Raw genomic sequence first — 17,500 nt, 5'->3', positions numbered from 1 at the left:
AAATTCTTTAGAAAGATGTGTATTTTTTCATCCTCCTAAATACATCTCTTATTCAGGGAACTTTTGAGCAGGATTGGCTGCTTGTTCTGAAGAAAATTCTAACTGAGCCCCATCTGCAAGGTCACGCACAGTTTATCTTGATATGAGATCACCATGTTGCATATCATTGAGCTCTAATTAACTAGTCCCCTCCCCACAAAATTTAAGGCCCTGTGCCTCCAGTAGGAAGGATTATTATTATTACTATGGCTAAGCTGGCCCCTGTTGCTAGAGTTTCCTTTACCGTTATTCAGTCTCCTACATGAGTCATAGTCATTATGATTGTTATAGGTAGTGGGTGGGTGAGTTGTAATGGCTAAGTTTGCATCTTTTGGAAGCTGTTAGAAGGAATCTGATATTAGGTGTGGTTGAGTATGGTAGTTTAATTGTGGAAATATTGAAAATTGAGTGGTATTTATGCTGGGGGCATTCAATTTAAACATACATACATGTGTGTGTGTATGTGTGTATGTAAGTGTGTTTTTATGTATGTATATATGTGTGTGTATATACATATATATAAATATAAATGTACATGAATGAGTATGTATATTTATACATGTGTGTATCTTTAAATACATGTACGTATCTATGGGCCTCTTTCGTCTCCATCTTTCTCCCTCATTCAACCCACACTCCTCCCCTTCCTCCTCTTCTCATTAAGGTCACAAAAATTACCTAAATTTACTTCTCAGTAGGAAAGAATGGGTTTCCTAGCAACAACACCAACATTAATTACAATAAAGAGGAAAATGACAATGATGATAGCGGTGGTGGGGTGATTTGATGGTTTTAGATGTATGGCCATGGAATCTGTGTATTTCTGTATTTATGTGTTTGTGTGATGCAGAAGACAAACCAAATGAGAGGGAGAGAGGGAGAGAGGGAGAGAGAGAGAGAGAGAGAGACATTTACATGGTGGTGGCAATGATGATGATAAGGAGGAGGACAGCTGTGATGATAATGATGATCATGATGATGATGCTGATAGTATTGATGATGATTAGGGCAGGGAGCTGGCAGAATCGTGAGCACGCCAGGCGAAATGCTTAGCGGTATTTCATCTGCCGTTACATTCTGAGTTCAAATTCCGCCGAGGTTGACTTTGCCTTTCATCATTTCAGGGTCGATTAAATAAGTACCAGTTATGCAGGAAGGTTGATATAATCAACTATATATATATATATATATATATATATATATATATATATATATATATATATATATACTTATACAAATATACATTATGCACAAATATGAGGTATATATATATATATGTGTGTGTGTGTATATATATTTATATACACTATATGTCAACATAGTTGATAATACCTTAGCAAATATTGCATGTCCAAAGACTCCATCAGAACAATGCATTCTGCAGCAGCTGTTTATTTGTGATTTGACTGTCATTTAAATTGTAACTTCCTGTCTTGTGTCTGTATCAGGTGAGATGTCTCACCCTCATTAGTGCATCTCCATACTACACCAAAATACAATATTGAATCTAAGGTTGATAACTCTGGCTAAAAGCAAGAGTGGCAAGAAACGTTGTGGTGTGTTAATAAGGAAAAGAAATGTTTTATTAGAAGTTATGGAAACAGATTGATGCAGAGAGAGAGAGAGTGGGGCAAGGTGGGATTTGAGAATTGATGAAATAATAGGGTGAAGAACTCTAAGAAAAATGGTAAATCTGCATTGAAATCAGGGATGCAAGTAACAAGAAAGGGCAACAGAATGATGACTGGAATGAAGTGTATTCTGTCTTTGAGAATGGGACTCAAATTTGGTACTCCAGCTGTGGCCATGCTGGAGTACCAAATGACTGAAACAAGTAAAAGAATAAATATGACAACTTCTTTGTGTGTGTGTATGTCTTTGTCTTGACACCACTCACTGGCTCATACAGACATCTATACATGAGACAATAGGGTGTAATTTGAGGGAGATTTGGCTGCTACTTCTCATATGTGAAGCAATAGTCCACATTGACTTCCTTTGTGACTGATAGAGTTACTATTATCAGAAAGTGTTTCAAGTTGACTTCTTCCAACATTACTCAACAACAAGCGCTCCTTTTTACCATTTACCATTTCCCTACAACAAGCAGTTTGTAACACACACACACACAACTACTCTTTCCAATGTTTATTTCAAGAATCCTTTAAAATATATCCATCCACCATCTTTACTAAAACACTTTCTTGATCATTAAAACTGATAATACGTCAAAGACAGTGTTTGTATTTATTGATCTTGTCTTGTTTTTTAATCTCTCAATTGATCAGAGCAGCGCCACCTGCCAGAAAACAAGAGAAGATAACTGCTATCACTCAGATCACTTCCAAACATTGCAATGATGTTGATCCATGAAAAACATGTTTAACAATCTTAATTTACTTTTTATATTTATTTAAATATTGTATAATTTTATAACTATTTTATAACTTTTTTATCACTTCCTGTATTTATCAGGATGCTGTTGTGAAATGATGTATATATTGTTGTGCATCAATGCATTACTCACTCTCTCTTTCTCTCCCCCTCTCTCTCTTTCATTATATATATATATATTTTTTTATACACACACAAACAATTCTCCTTTATATATTTCTTTGTATTTACCGTATTCCTTTTCTTCTGTTGTTTATTGTATCAATTAGCATTATTATTATTATCATTATTATTATTATTACTATTATTATTACTATTATTATTATTATTATTATTACTATTATTATTATTATTACTATTATTATTATTATTATTATTATTGTTATTATTATTATTATTATTATTATTATTCCTTAATGGTATCCTGTATGAACACTTTATTTTTATTTCAGGAACGCATAAAGAATTTTGGATCAGTGTTTTTTGATCAATATCTGGTCCTTATAGGCGTAGAATCCCTTTCTTGTGGAATAACTCCCTCTCTCTCTCTTCCCCATCTCTCTCCTCTTCTTCTCTCTCTCATAGTGTCTGCAACAAACCAAAGATAGGAATAGATGGTTATTTTTTTTTTTGGTTAACGCCATGGTAACAGTTTTTATGGTGGTTGTGAAACATGGAACACACAGCGCTATATTTTTAGTCTGATGCTATCTCATGAATGTCACTTTTTGTTCTGCAAAACTGGCCAGAGTTGGGGCTTTTGAATCACTTCCGAAAATTGTATGGCATTGTCTTGCATCCATGTATGTGTGTGTGTGTGTGTGTGTGTGTGTGTGTGTGTGTGTATGTGTGTGTGCTTGCTTGTGAATATATCCATACATATGTATACATATATACACACAGACATAATCACACATGCATATATTATGTATTTCCATCATATTACACATGTATATGTATGTATTCTACATATAAACATACACATACATATATAAAAGGATAAATAGCTAGAAACATATATATGTATACATACATTCATTCATACATACATGCATGCATATCTATCATCTATTTCTATCTCTCTATCTGTGTGTGTGTGTGTGTGTGTGCGTGTGTGTGTGTGTGTGTACATGTAATTTTCATTTCAGTTATACATTCATCATAAGAGCAGAAAATAACTCTTGTGCTTTGCAGACTTTTGAAGAATCGGTAGGAATTGATGTGCATGATGTCCAGTGTGGACATGGGTAGTAAAAGAACTGGCTTCAATGTTTGCAAAAGAATGAAGGCCACCAAATCTCAAAACAACAACATGCTGATGGCATTAAACTTCCTTCCTCAGAGTCGCATGCTCTCGTCCATCCACTCCGTGTGTGAGTCTCTGACCTGCTCATCTCACCCCTTCTTGTCAATCTTGCTCTGTTCAACAACCCCAGCCCTGCTTCAACCATCATACCCAATCATTTCTCACCCAAACATCCTCCCTCTGGAATCATCATATCTTTCCTTCACAACATTAACCTCACTGGTTTTGGAGGGTCTGTAAAGGTCACGGACATTGCTCCTTCCTAGATATCATCTTAGGAAACCTGTTCTATATAGACATGTAATCTATAATCTATTTTACCTGTATATGCTGATACACGGTTCAATCCCTCTCTGCATTAGTTCATTAAGCAGGGCAGTTTTACCTGATACAGTTTCAAACCTCACCTGTTATTGTGCATGAAATTTATGGTTATCTTGCAATGAAGTATCTTCATCATCATCATCTGATTTTAAAGTCAATATTCTTTGAGATACCAAACCTCAAGACCCTTTGATAAATGCAAATAAATCAATGTTATAAGAAAACACAGTTCATTGTGTGTGTGTGTGTGTGTGTGTGTGTGTGTGTGTGTGTGACACACCATTCAAAACATTGTTCATACCATTTTCTTTCTTTATTCCAGAAACCTTTGATGATTGAAAATACAAGTGTGAGATGTGCACCAGCTCTGCTGGGACCATGTTGGCTCTTGTGAGCTTGCTGTTATCTTCCCTGGACATTTCTTTTGCAATAGATATCACATTCCGTGTACAAGAGGAGAAGAATATTGGAACATACGTCGGAGATGTGGCAGCTGAATCTCATTTCCTCGATGGTATGTTGTCTCAACATACCAATCTTATTACATTCAATCAACTGCAGCAAAAGCAGGCAGGGGTTTCACAGCTATTCAATGTTTCTAAAAGAGGGGAGCTCTACACAACACAGAGACTTGATGCAGAATCTCTGTGCAAATATAATGTTGAATGTTTTAAAACGATCAAAATTGCTGTCCACAAAGGTGAAGCATTTTTAAAAATTCTGAAAATTAAAGTAATTATAGAAGATGTGAATGATCATAAACCAAAATTTGCTGTGAAATCTGTAATGTTAAAGTTTTCAGAGAGAGATGGAATTGGGTTGAAAATGGCAATTCCTAATGCTGTTGACAAAGATGTAGGCAACTTGAATTCTAAGATTTCTTACCAATTAACACGGAGATTTAGAGAGACATTCAAGTTATCTGTGAAGAAAATAATCACTGGGAGTTCTAAACTAGCTATAATACTTAATGAGAAATTGGACAGAGAAGAGAAAGACAGTTACAGTCTTCAGATTATTGCGAGTGATGGGGGATCTCCTCCAAAACAAGGGGTGCTGAATATTGAAATAACTGTGACAGATGAAAACGATAATGCTCCAGTATTTACACAGAATATTTACAATGTTTCTATCAGAAGTACACATGGAAGATTCTTACCAATCACTGTTCTGTCTGCTAGTGATTTAGATTTAGGTGAAAATGGTAAAGTCACATATCACATTAGTTCTGCGACCTCTGATATTGCCAAATCTTATTTTAAACTGAACGAAGTGACTGGTGAAATTTTCACACAGAAAACATTAAATTCCGAACAAAAACAGACATACAAGTTGTTTGTTGAAGCTAAAGATGGGGGCAATCCTTCCTCAAGTTCCACAGCAATGGTTTTAATAAATGTAATAAACCAACAAAATAATGTTCCTAAGATAGACATAAATTTTGTCACTGAGCTGAGAGAGAACACAGCAGCCATTTCTGAAGGAATCAAAGTCGGCAGTTTCATAGCTTATGTCAGTGTTATTGACAATGATGTTGGACAGAACGGTGAGGTGGAATGTAGCCTACACCATGATAAATTCCTTCTTTTAGATTTAGGATCAAATGAATATAAAATTACATTAAAGAAATTTGTGGACAGAGAAACTAGGGACCACTATGACATCAGTATTTCATGTGAAGATAAAGGATCTCCCTCAATGAAAACAGAGAGAAAATTCTTCATTCAAGTGATGGATGTCAATGATGTTCAACCACAGTTTATGAAAGAAGTATTTAAATTCCTCACTTATGAAAATGGTAAAACTAATTTCCCAATTGGTTACATCAATGCCACTGACCCAGACCAAGACCTTTCTGGACAACTCTCCTATCATTTGTTGAGTAACAATAAAGTGACCCTACCATTCCGTATCACAAGTTATGGCTTTATTTCTACAACCAGTTCCTTAGACAGAGAAAAACAGGAGCAATATAAGTTCCAAGTGTTTGTCAAAGACAATGGAATTCCACCATTGAACAACACTGCCAATGTGGTGGTGGAGGTTTTAGACAAAAATGACAATGCTCCTTACTTTACCTTCCCAGGTGTGAACCCTTTCACACTTGATGTCCATTATCATCCCCAGAGTAAGAATGAAATTGCAGTTCTGAGGGCTTCCGACAGAGACAGCCATTTAAATGCTTTCCTCAGATACAGCATCCTCAGTGGAAATGATAAACTATTATTTGAGATTAACCCTTACACAGGAGTGTTTGCATTCTCTCGGACAGTTTACCAAAATGATGCTGGATCCTATCAACTGGAGTTTGCCGTAAAAGACAGTGGTACTCCTGTTCTGTCAGCCACTACAACTGTCTCTTTGACACTGACTGTTAGTAACAAGACATCTCCAGCACTGTCCACCGTCCAGTTAAAGTCTGATAAAATGATCAACTTAACTTGGGTCATTGTTATTGTCACATCTGCTGTGATAGTGTCGGTGGCGATCGTAGTGTCCATAACTCTGTGTGTGGTCAGATGTAACAATAACCGAAACAACCAGTATATCACGGAAATCAACTCCGACCGAGAAAAAAGCCATTATACATGCGTTACGAAGAAATCAGACACACTAAACAGGAGTTCCAATGATATGATGGCCAGGAATACTCAGTTGATAGAAACTAAAGCCGAATTTTATCCTCAATATGAGTCACAAAGTGAATGGACCACATCAACCATTGACAAAAGACCTCAATCAGTTCTGCTGGTAAGTTACACTTCCCCATCTTCAACCTGATATAAATATAGCCATATTGATTACCATTATGTTTATATATCCTCTACACTCCCAACACTTGGCATAAAGCCACCTCCCCCAACTCACAAATCCCCACCACCACCACTGCCACTTAGTCAAGGGAGCTTTTCCCTTTCATTGTTCTTTATCTTGCAAGCAACTTGGCAGCCCCTCAGGTGCTGGCGCCACATAAAACACACCCAGAACACTTTGTAAAGTGGTTGGTGTTAGGAAGGGCATCCAGCTGTAGAAAGCATGGCAAAAGCAGACATTGGAGCTTCTTGGATGCCGTCTTGTGGCCTGCTGGATCCTACCAAACTGTGCAACCCATGCCAGCATGGAAAACGGACATTTGATGATGATGATGAGGGTTAGTGGAAGTGGGGAAGGATGGTGGAATAGGTAGGGTGGAATTATCAATTAAACATAATAATGAGGATCTAATAGAGATATCATAATTCAGGCTGTGTTCGATAAACATAGCTAATGGGAGAAAAGATGATGAATTAATGACTCTATATATGTGGAGAAAGTGATACTCGTGGTGTGTTTGGGTGGCGTGAGAATGATATATTTATGGTTATAGATATTATTTCAACAGTTTATGAAATTATGGAACAAAGGCCTTTCATATGAAAACCATATCCTTTACATTTCTAAAGGATATTATTAGGGGAAAACTGAGAAAAAAAAGTGTTGATAATAAGTTAAGGTTGAGTTATTCAAGAATAATGGTTAATGAGTGAGAGACATTTATTCAGATTAGATTTTGATTTTTGATGTAGGGTTGTAAAATTTGAAAGTAATATTAAAGTGAAAATTCATTTGCTTTTTTTTGTTTTTTTTTTTTGTTCTGAAAGGTAAAAAAAAGGTTCCAACAAATTTGTTTATTAATTAGTATTTGAATTTAAATTGCACATATTATCTATCTGTCTGTCTGTCTGTCTGTCTGTTTGTCTGTCTATCTATCTATATCTCTCCTCTCTCGCTTCTCCCTCTCCTCTCTCTCTCTTTCTCTCTCTCTCTATATATATAGAGAGAGGCAAGGGGACATGTGCACACACATAGATACATATGCATCTATACATTATATATATAACATATATGTGTGTATACATATATATATATATATATGTTTGTATATGTATGATGTATGTGTGTGCATGTGTGTGTGTATATATGCATTGCACACATACATCTATATGTACACATGTATAGCTCTTCTCTTATACAAATACGTACATACAGATACACACACACACACACACATAAAAGACCAGCTCATACATAAACACATACAGACACATTGTGTCTGTTTTTCTCACACACATACACGTCTAAATATGGAAGTTTGTTGAAAAGTAGCCACACTCTGGAAACATTGGAGTGTTGGTAAGAGTGTAGAGTGGGGGGTGGATAGGTGGGGTGAGAGTGGAGGGTCGGACGGGTGATGGGATGAGGTGGCAAATGAGTGGCAACTGTCCAGACAGAAAAAAGAGTGGTGGCAGAAGCAGAGGTGGAGCAACAGTGTCAACAACAACAACAGGACAAGATATTTATAGATACAATTATGTTTATTTCTATTGTGGGGATGATTCAGTGAAATATCTGTGGTGTATATATATAGAATATTGGCACAACAACTGGATATCACATGGCCTTGTGGTGTTGGTGGTGGTGGATATCCCACAGTGATGGTGTGGGGGTGAACTAGTGTGATGGGGGATGATGTATCCAACAGATGTGATATATGGCAAGGTAGGGGAGATATAGTTGATATCTTAGATATCACACACTGGTGTTGTTTAGTGGTCGTGGCCAGCCTGGATTATGCAGGCTTATGGTCATAGACATTCCAGCCATGCCCAACTCATCTTTTGCTGACTGGGCTTAGTGTACCACAGACTACGTTGTATAATGTATCTTTGGTAAGGTGGTGATATTTGAGAAACCGTCTGGCTCTGTTTTTTACACCACCACCACCACCATTATTACCATCACAAAACCATGTGATATCCAATTGTGCCAATATTCTAATACACACACACACACGTGTATACATACATATGCATACATTATATATACACGCATTATGTATATATACTTCACAGCTTCTTTGGTGAATCATCTCAAGGATAGAAATAAACAAGACTTATATCTATAAATACTTCGTCCTATTGTTGTTGTTGTCATCGTCGTCATTGGCATTGTTGTTGTTGTTGACACTCCTCCTCTCTTCTGTCTGGATGCTTGCCACTCATTCTCCACCTCACCCCACCCCTCACCCGCCTACTCTCTCTATGTCTATGGATACACACACACACACACACAAACATGGTTCAAGAGACTTTGTTGCAAGCCTGCTGAGGTGAAGGGTTCATATCCACTGCCTGGCACTTCATGGAAAGCCTGTTTCTCTACAGCCTCTGGTTCTTGTCCACAAAATTAAGTAGAAGAAAACTGTGTGGAACCCCAGTGAATGCCTGTATCAGTAATTCTAAAGGTACATCCCCTTGTTTCATTGTTTCACACTGATTCTCTTATTCTGCCTTGAAGAATTTTAATTGAATAAATTGACCCCAGCACTTATTCCTTTTAAGCCTGGCTCTTCTTCTATTGGTTACTTTTGCTGAATTGATAGGTCACAGGGACATAAATAAACCAACACTGGTTGTTAAGTAGTGATGGAGGATAAACACAAACACAAAGACACACACACACACATAAATATACACACATACTCCCACCACCACATACACACATATATATATATAAGATGGGTGTCTTCCAGGTTCTGTCTACCAAACTTACTCACAAGGCTTTGGTCAGCCTGAAGCTATAGTAAATAAAATCACTTGCCCAAGGCACCATGCAGTAGGACTGAACCCAGAACCATGATGTTGGAAAGCAAGTTTCTTACCAGACAGTCATGCCTGTGCCTATATACACACACACACACACACATCCATTGTCCATGCTGGCATGGATCAGACGGTTTGACTGGAGCTGGTAAGCTGGAAGGCTGCACCAGACCCCAGTCTGTTTTGGCATGGTTTCTACAGCTGGATACCCTTCCTAATGCCAACCATTGAGAGTGTAATGGGTGCTTTTACATGGCACCAGCATTGGTGCCATTTGTGTGACACCATAGTTGCTACCACTGCGATTTTGCTTGACTTGATGGGTCGTCTTCTCAAGCAGGACATAATGCCAAAGGCCTCAGTCATTGCCATCATGAGGCCCAACACTCGAAAGGAACTCAACCACTTTGTCTCCATGAGGCCCAACACTCGAAAGGAACTCAACCACTTTGTCTCCATGAGGCCCAACACTCGAAAGGAACTCAACCACTTTGTCTCCATGAGGCCCAACACTCGAAAGGAACTCAACCACTTTGTCTCCATGAGGCCCAACACTCGAAAGGAACTCAACCACTTTGTCTCCATGAGGCCCAACACTCGAAAGGAACTCAGTCGCTTTGCCTCCATGTGCCCCAATGTTTGAAAGGAACTCAACCACTTTGTCTCCATGAGGCCCAATGCTCAAAATGTGCCCTTTACGTGCCACCAGTGCCAGTTATGTGAGACGAGCATTGAGGCCATCATATATAACCTGGTCCCTGGTGGGATTATAAAATGAAACTACCTAAGTATTCACCCAAACTCTCCTTGTAGTGAGATATACAGAATCTAAAAAAGTCATCCGGTAATAGTTGCCATCTTCTAAAGAATGATGATAAAGGTTGGGTGATGGAAGGATGGCAGTTTATATATTAACAACAAAATCCATGATAAAACTGAATGTACTAGTAACGGTCTTGGTACTTATAGTACAGTTAGTATGTCTATGATGAAATTGCTTCCTGTTTACAGAGATAAATGTGACATTAATGGTCAGAAAAATGTGAAGTCCAGTGATAACCAATGCCAAACAGACATAGAAACTCTTCTATAATTCTCACCATCAATAAAACGACAATAACAGCTGCCAATAAAATGGAGAAAACGAGTTTGGTGTTGGGGGAATGGTGTAGAAATATGGAGGAATTGAGTGAATTTATTGTTTTGGTTTCAAACAAAACAATAAAGAAGTGAGAAATAAATAAATAAATAAATAAATATGGAGAAGTTTTTAAGACAAAAAAATCAAAAGTTTAGACTAAAGTTATGGTAGTTTCAATAATGAATGCTTAACAGAAAACTTCTCCATATACACAAGTATACATCCATCCATCCACACATGCACATATACATACATGCATACTACATATGTACATTTATTTGTATGTCTATGTTTGTCCCCCCCCCCCCCCCACAACATTGCTTGACAACCGGTGCTGGTGTGTTTACGTCCCCGTAACTTAGCAGTTTGGTAATAAGTCCTGGGGCTGATTTGCTCAGCTAAAGGCAGTGCACCAGCATGGCCACAGTCAAATGACTGAAACAAGTAAAAGAATAAAAAAAATATATATATATATATATATATATATATATATATATATACACACGTATATATATGTGTGTGTGTGTGTGTGTCTGTGTGTATTATAGTTCTGTGAATACACCTCTATAATAAAGATCCAGGAGGCAAGACAGCCAAACCTTACTTCCTAACAGCAGCAGCAGCACCACCACCACCACCACCGCCGTCACCACCACCACTACCATCGCCATCCACTGCCACTAAATACTGCCATAAACACAGGACAACCCCCCCCACCTCTGACCACCACCACCACCACCACCACCGCTACCATGCACCTCTTCAGCTGTCTGTCTGTATATCTGTGTGTCTGTTCAGGGATGTGAGGAGTGAGGAGTGGTGTGGGAGTGGGAGTGGGGTGGGGGTTAGGTGTAGTTGTCGTTATGGCAGCCAGAGTTTTATTGATTGACAGAATATAAAGGAAGACTTTATCCATGTGCATCACACGCACACATGCACACACTCACTCTCTCTCTCTCTCTCTCTGCTCCTCAGCCTGTAGTTTCAGGGCAAGTAACGTGTCTTCTCTACACATCATCATCATCATCCTCCTCATCATTACATCCTACTTCCTTACTTCCTCTTCCACACACACTTTACTATAAATATAAACACACGCACCCTCTTCCAATCACTGTTGCCATCATACCACTGCCATTACTGCCACTAACACCACCATTACTACTACTACCACCACCACCACCACTACTACTATAGTTAGCACCATTGACTCCAACACTACCATTTGAACAACAACTAGCACCACTACTACTACCATCTCAAACACTAGCACCCCTACTCTTTTCACCACCATACTGTTGCTGTCCCTTGCAAGACTACCATTCTCTACAGATTTGCTGCTAAAAAACATTTCCTGAGCAAATAAATTCCTATTTCTCCATATAAAACTCTGCAGCCTCTCCAAAGAACCCCAACTCATCTTATAAAATTGTGTTCCCTGTTAAAACTGTCTCAATTTATGCACCTTCCATCCTCACGGGAACTGTAAGTCCCCTCATATAACTGTTTCCCCATTAAATCTGTAACATTCCTGACCATTTTTTGAGAATTGTTGTTTGTTGTTTGTGAGGTCCCCCCACTTTCTTTGTATTGAATAATTAATTTGTACTTTTCCCAGTTCCATAAAACATCAAAGTAAAATACAATTAGCTTTTGATTTCACTAAACAAACTTAACATTTTACTAATGACATCTTCAGACGATTTAATGATGTCAACTAATTAGCAATTGAACCATTTCCATTCACCAGTGGAACTCGTGGATGTTCCACAATTTATAAATCTTCATTTTATGCATAAATTTATAAATCTCCCTTCATAACAATGTTTATTGTGTTGAAGATTTTTAAAATAATAATTAGCTAAACAATAGTTTTTAAAATAATTAGTTAAACAAAGATTTAATATTAATTAGCCAGAGAATAGGTTTTATAATAATTAGCTAAACAGCAGATTTTATAATTATTTAGCCAGACAATAGATTTTATAATGATTAATCAAACAATAGGATGTATAATTATTAGCTAGACAATGAAAAATTAAGAATTAGATAAATTATAGTGTTAGTAATATTATATTAATTAGTAAACATAACTCAGCTGATTTAAATTTAACCAAAAGTGATTTCAAAACCAATGAATAGAATCCAAAAATTGTAGTGTGAAGGTCAAGACCTGTCTGTATACAATATTCAGTTGACATTATCAATTCTATATTATGTTTTACAACAGTCTTTCTTTATCTCATTTCCTTTGTTTCTCTGTCTCTATAGCTCTAAGAGCCAATAATTTTTGAATTTCCAAGTTCTCTAAAAAAAGAACAGAGACTTATAAAAACAGAGACTTATAAATGTCGGTTGTCTAATGATTTTTGCACCAGCAATGGAAACAACACAATGATAATTTTTGAATATTTTCCCTGAAATTAATCCCCACTTCTTTACACACATCAGATTGTAGTCTTAGTTCATCAGGAAATCACACTTTAGTGCTGTGGCACAAATTAAGAAACCAATTTCTGAATGTCAAACCATCACAATGAGGACAGGATCTGTTAATTTCTCCAATGTGATGAGGTTCACCAACAACCTGTTTATCATATCATGGAAATACCAAATCATCTCTGCTGTTGTCTTTTTGTTTCAACATTTTTCAAGTTGAGCATTTATTTGTGGTTCATGCGTCTTCATCACCGTTTGATTTCTTTCTTAAATTTTCTCTCATCTCTCCACTTATTTTACTGCACTTCTTTCTCTCAAGGCTGTTCTCTATAATCAGCTTGCTGTTCTCTCTCCGTCTCTTTCTTCATGTCTGTTGACATCTCTCTTTGATAGTATAGCTATCCTCTACATTTGGGCTCAGCTTGGCTCTTCTTATCCATTGGTTTTGTCTCAAACTTTCTCTTATTTCCAGTCTTTGTTCTCTTCTTTGTCTCTATTGTCTCATTCTTTCTCTTGTTGCTTCACGTCTGATGTCAATCCATAGAGAAGGTTGTTTTAATGTGAAACGAGAATAGAAGTTTTTGACAAAATATAATAATACAAAAGTGAAATATCTTCTTTGCTATCAAACTGTTTTGTGATTCTTCAGTTCCAGGATCCAGCAGACGTGAAATTGTTTAGTTTGTCAACAGTGAATAGCAAAGTTTTCATTCAAGAAGAAAAAAAAATCGAAAGCATTTTCTTAGAAAATGCTTTCGATTTTTTTTTCTTCTTAGAGAATGAAATTCTAAAAGAATGGAAATATTAAAATGTTTAATAATGAAAGTAAAAGTGAAGAGAAGTGAGTTTGTGCTCGTTGAGTATAATATAACTTCCAGTGGAACGGAAACTGTCAAATCATTGTGGAATCATGCAGAAAAAAATAAGCAAGACTTTTGGTATTTATTGGCCACAATTGAACTCTTCAGTAACACCACAACAAGAAGCTAACAGAGCTAATGGGACCAATAAGGACCAATAGGGGTTTTCAACAGAACTCGCAGGGGTTGGTCTCCAAACTGAGGATAAATTGATGTCTCCCTTTCGCCCTCATTCTCAGAGATCTCCAAAAAGGTTCACAGGGATTAAAAGTTAAAAATAAAATTAAAATTTGGAGCAATTTTTATAGATAATAATTCCTTTTATAGGCACAAGACATCGAGTTTGAAGAAAGGGACCAGTGAACTATATTGCTGCACCCCTTTTTCCCAATAATACATCATTAGTATTTTAATTAATTGATTTGAGGAGGCAAGTAAAAGGAACAATTAAGCTCAGAACACTTTAAATTAAGAATGTAAACAGGTGAAAAATTTATTCCATGGCATTGAGTTGGATGCTCTAACGACTCTGCCAAATCTGATAATGATGACGATGACGATGACGATGATGTTTGTCTTGTGAGTTCATCCAGTTGTTTATTTAACTGTCTTATTCAAGATAAAAGCAAAATCCGATAACAACAGGGTGTGTGTATGTGAACTTGCATGTCTTTGTATGTATACGTATGTGAATGCCTATGCACATATCAATCTGGGTGCGTCGGAGTACATGGATCAATATGTGTACAAGGTACCATGCCACTGATTGTTTACATATCTCTTATCTCTACATATAAGTTTGTTTACATTTATAAGTACGTGTTTAAGTGCACCCACACACACATGTGTAAATATATGTGTCAGTGGTGTTTTTGTGTAAATGTGTATATATGTATTTTTATTTTGGTATATATCTACATGCAAATTTAAGTGAATACATACTTATATATATATATATATATATATATATATATATATATATATGCATAAATATATGTTTTTTTCGTTGTTTGAAAAAAAGTTTGTTTTTATGTTTCCGTTTCTCATAGCGTTTAATATTTTTTTGATGTCCTGTACCCATATATGCATGTATATATACATATATATGTAGGTATGTACATATATGTATGGATACATGCATATATTTATATATTAATTATATTATATATATATATATATATATATATATATATAATAGCAATAATAATAATTTAATATAGACAGCAGTGTGCAATATTTTACCAAAAATGAAAATTATATATATATATATATATATATATATATATATATATATATACCTATCCATATCAATATGCCTACATAAGTATCTATATGCGTGGAGGTGCAATGGCCCAGTGGTTAGGTTAGCGGACTCGCAGCTGTAGGATTGCGGTTTCGATTCCTGGGTCGGGTGTTATGAGTGTTTATTGAGAGAAAACACCTAAAGCTCCACGAGGCTGCAGCAAGTGTTCAAGGTGCCACACAGTGGGACTGAACCTGGAACCATGTGGTTGGGAGGCAAACTTCTTACCACCAAGCCATGTCTCCACAATGTACATACACAAAAGTGGACCCTTCACTCTAATATGTCTGTTTTGGGTTCAAACCTGCTATTTGGCTCACTCCTTCTCTCCTTGTTATCCTTCCATAACGCTTCTGTCAACTGGAGTATTTTGCTGCTGTAGTTTATATATATGTGTGTATATATGTATGCATAAATGGATGCATGTGTTTGTATGTATGAATGTGTATATTTGAATATGGAACACACCTTGAGTAACAAAAGGTATCTAACTGATTCAGGTGTGAATGGCAACTACACAACTGGACTAACTGGTTCGTTTATTGATTGATAAAATGATTAATGAAGAAATTGATTAATTAATTGGTTAATTGGTTGACTAGTTGATTAATAATAGTAATGATAAGAAAATAATAATAATAATAATAATAATAATAATAATAATAATAATTATTATTATTATTATTATTATTATTATTATTATTATTATTATTATTATGATGATGATGATGATGATGAATGTCCTGATGCAGTCCCAGACAGTGGCTCTCATGGCTTCTGATCTTAACTGATTGGAAATGTTTTCATGTACATTGTTTTGCCTTGATGTAAAAGATGGGACTACAGCAAATATTCTGCTCAATACCACAGACCTTAACCAGTTGTTTGACCTTAACCAGTTGAGCATGTCCCTTGGTGGCTGACGATATGTGCATCTCTGATCACGAGCAGAAGTAGTGGGGGAGTATCATAGCCATGTGTTGAGAGAAAACATGGGTATTTCATTCAACATCTTTAAACAATCCTTATTCGGGGACTCTTTGAGCCAGATGGGCCTCATCTGCAAGGTCATGCACTGTTTATCTTGATATGAGATCACCATGATGTGCACATATGGTTGTAATGCATGTACCTGGTGTACCCTTATCAGACGGGTAGTTATGGTGGGTATCCTGGGCTTCGTATATTTTACCTTAGTGTCACTTTGATGGCATGCACAGCTCTCTCACTTAATAATGATAATGATCACCAGCCAGTACACAAAGAATACACGTGATACCATGACGACTAAGCAAAAGTTGTTTATTGGGAGTTATGTGTCAAATATGGTCCTGAAAGAGCAAGCTACTTGTATGAGCACAAACCAGAAAGTGTTCTAAAAATGATCATGCCAAGATATTTTTGGGGACCTTATAGTACAATGTGAACATGAAATTAAACATTGCAAACTAGATCTTATGGTAATTAACAAAGCCAACAGGCAGTGTTTGATTCTAGATGTGGCTTATCCAGCTTGGGAGATAGAATATTTCTGGGGAATGAAAAAGGTTGAGATGGTCCCAGTTGTTGGGGTGCTAGGTACTGTGAGCACCAGAATTGTAAACTATTTTTTTTAAATATCAGCCACAACATTGCAGGAACCAACACTCATTGGAACTGTTAGAATTCTTAGAAAAGTGTTTAATAATTAGAGCTTCCACTTCAGTCCATTATTTATACATTATACAACCAGCAACAAATGATCTGGAACTTGTTTTTCTTATTGGTAAAAACACTCACATATATATTTGTGTGAGTGTGTATGTGCATGTATATGTGTGCGTGTGTGTGTATGTTCTTTTATTCTCTTATTTGTTTCAGTCATTTGACTGTGGCCATGCTGGAGCACCGCCTTTAGTTGAGCAAATCGACCCCAGGACTTATTCTATAAACATTTCTATCAGTTTGTTTACATACATATCGACTGCCCTATCTGTCTGTCTGTCTGTCTGTCTACCTATCTGTCTATCTATCAATCTTTCTATCTATCTATCTATCTATCTTTCTATCTGT

General features: G+C 36.5%; 1 protein-coding gene across 2 annotated transcripts in view; it reads left to right on the top strand.

The window, feature by feature from the left end:
* Positions 1-17,500, top strand: part of LOC106875822 (protocadherin beta-16) — a 50,425-nt gene that overhangs the window by 16,409 nt on the left and 16,516 nt on the right. For both annotated transcript variants that reach the window (XM_089362143.1, XM_089362145.1), the window contains exon 2: positions 4,386-6,814. In XM_089362143.1, coding sequence (XP_089218269.1) covers positions 4,418-6,814 — 2,397 coding nt within the window. In that variant the 5' untranslated portion in view covers positions 4,386-4,417. The remainder of the gene's footprint in view (positions 1-4,385; positions 6,815-17,500) is intronic.

This window comes from Octopus bimaculoides, chromosome 14 (genome assembly GCF_046866305.1).
Source record: "Octopus bimaculoides isolate indiv1 chromosome 14, ASM4686630v1, whole genome shotgun sequence".
In the NCBI taxonomy this organism is placed as follows: Eukaryota; Metazoa; Mollusca; class Cephalopoda; order Octopoda; family Octopodidae; genus Octopus; species Octopus bimaculoides.
This window is presented reverse-complemented; position numbering and strand designations above follow the sequence as displayed.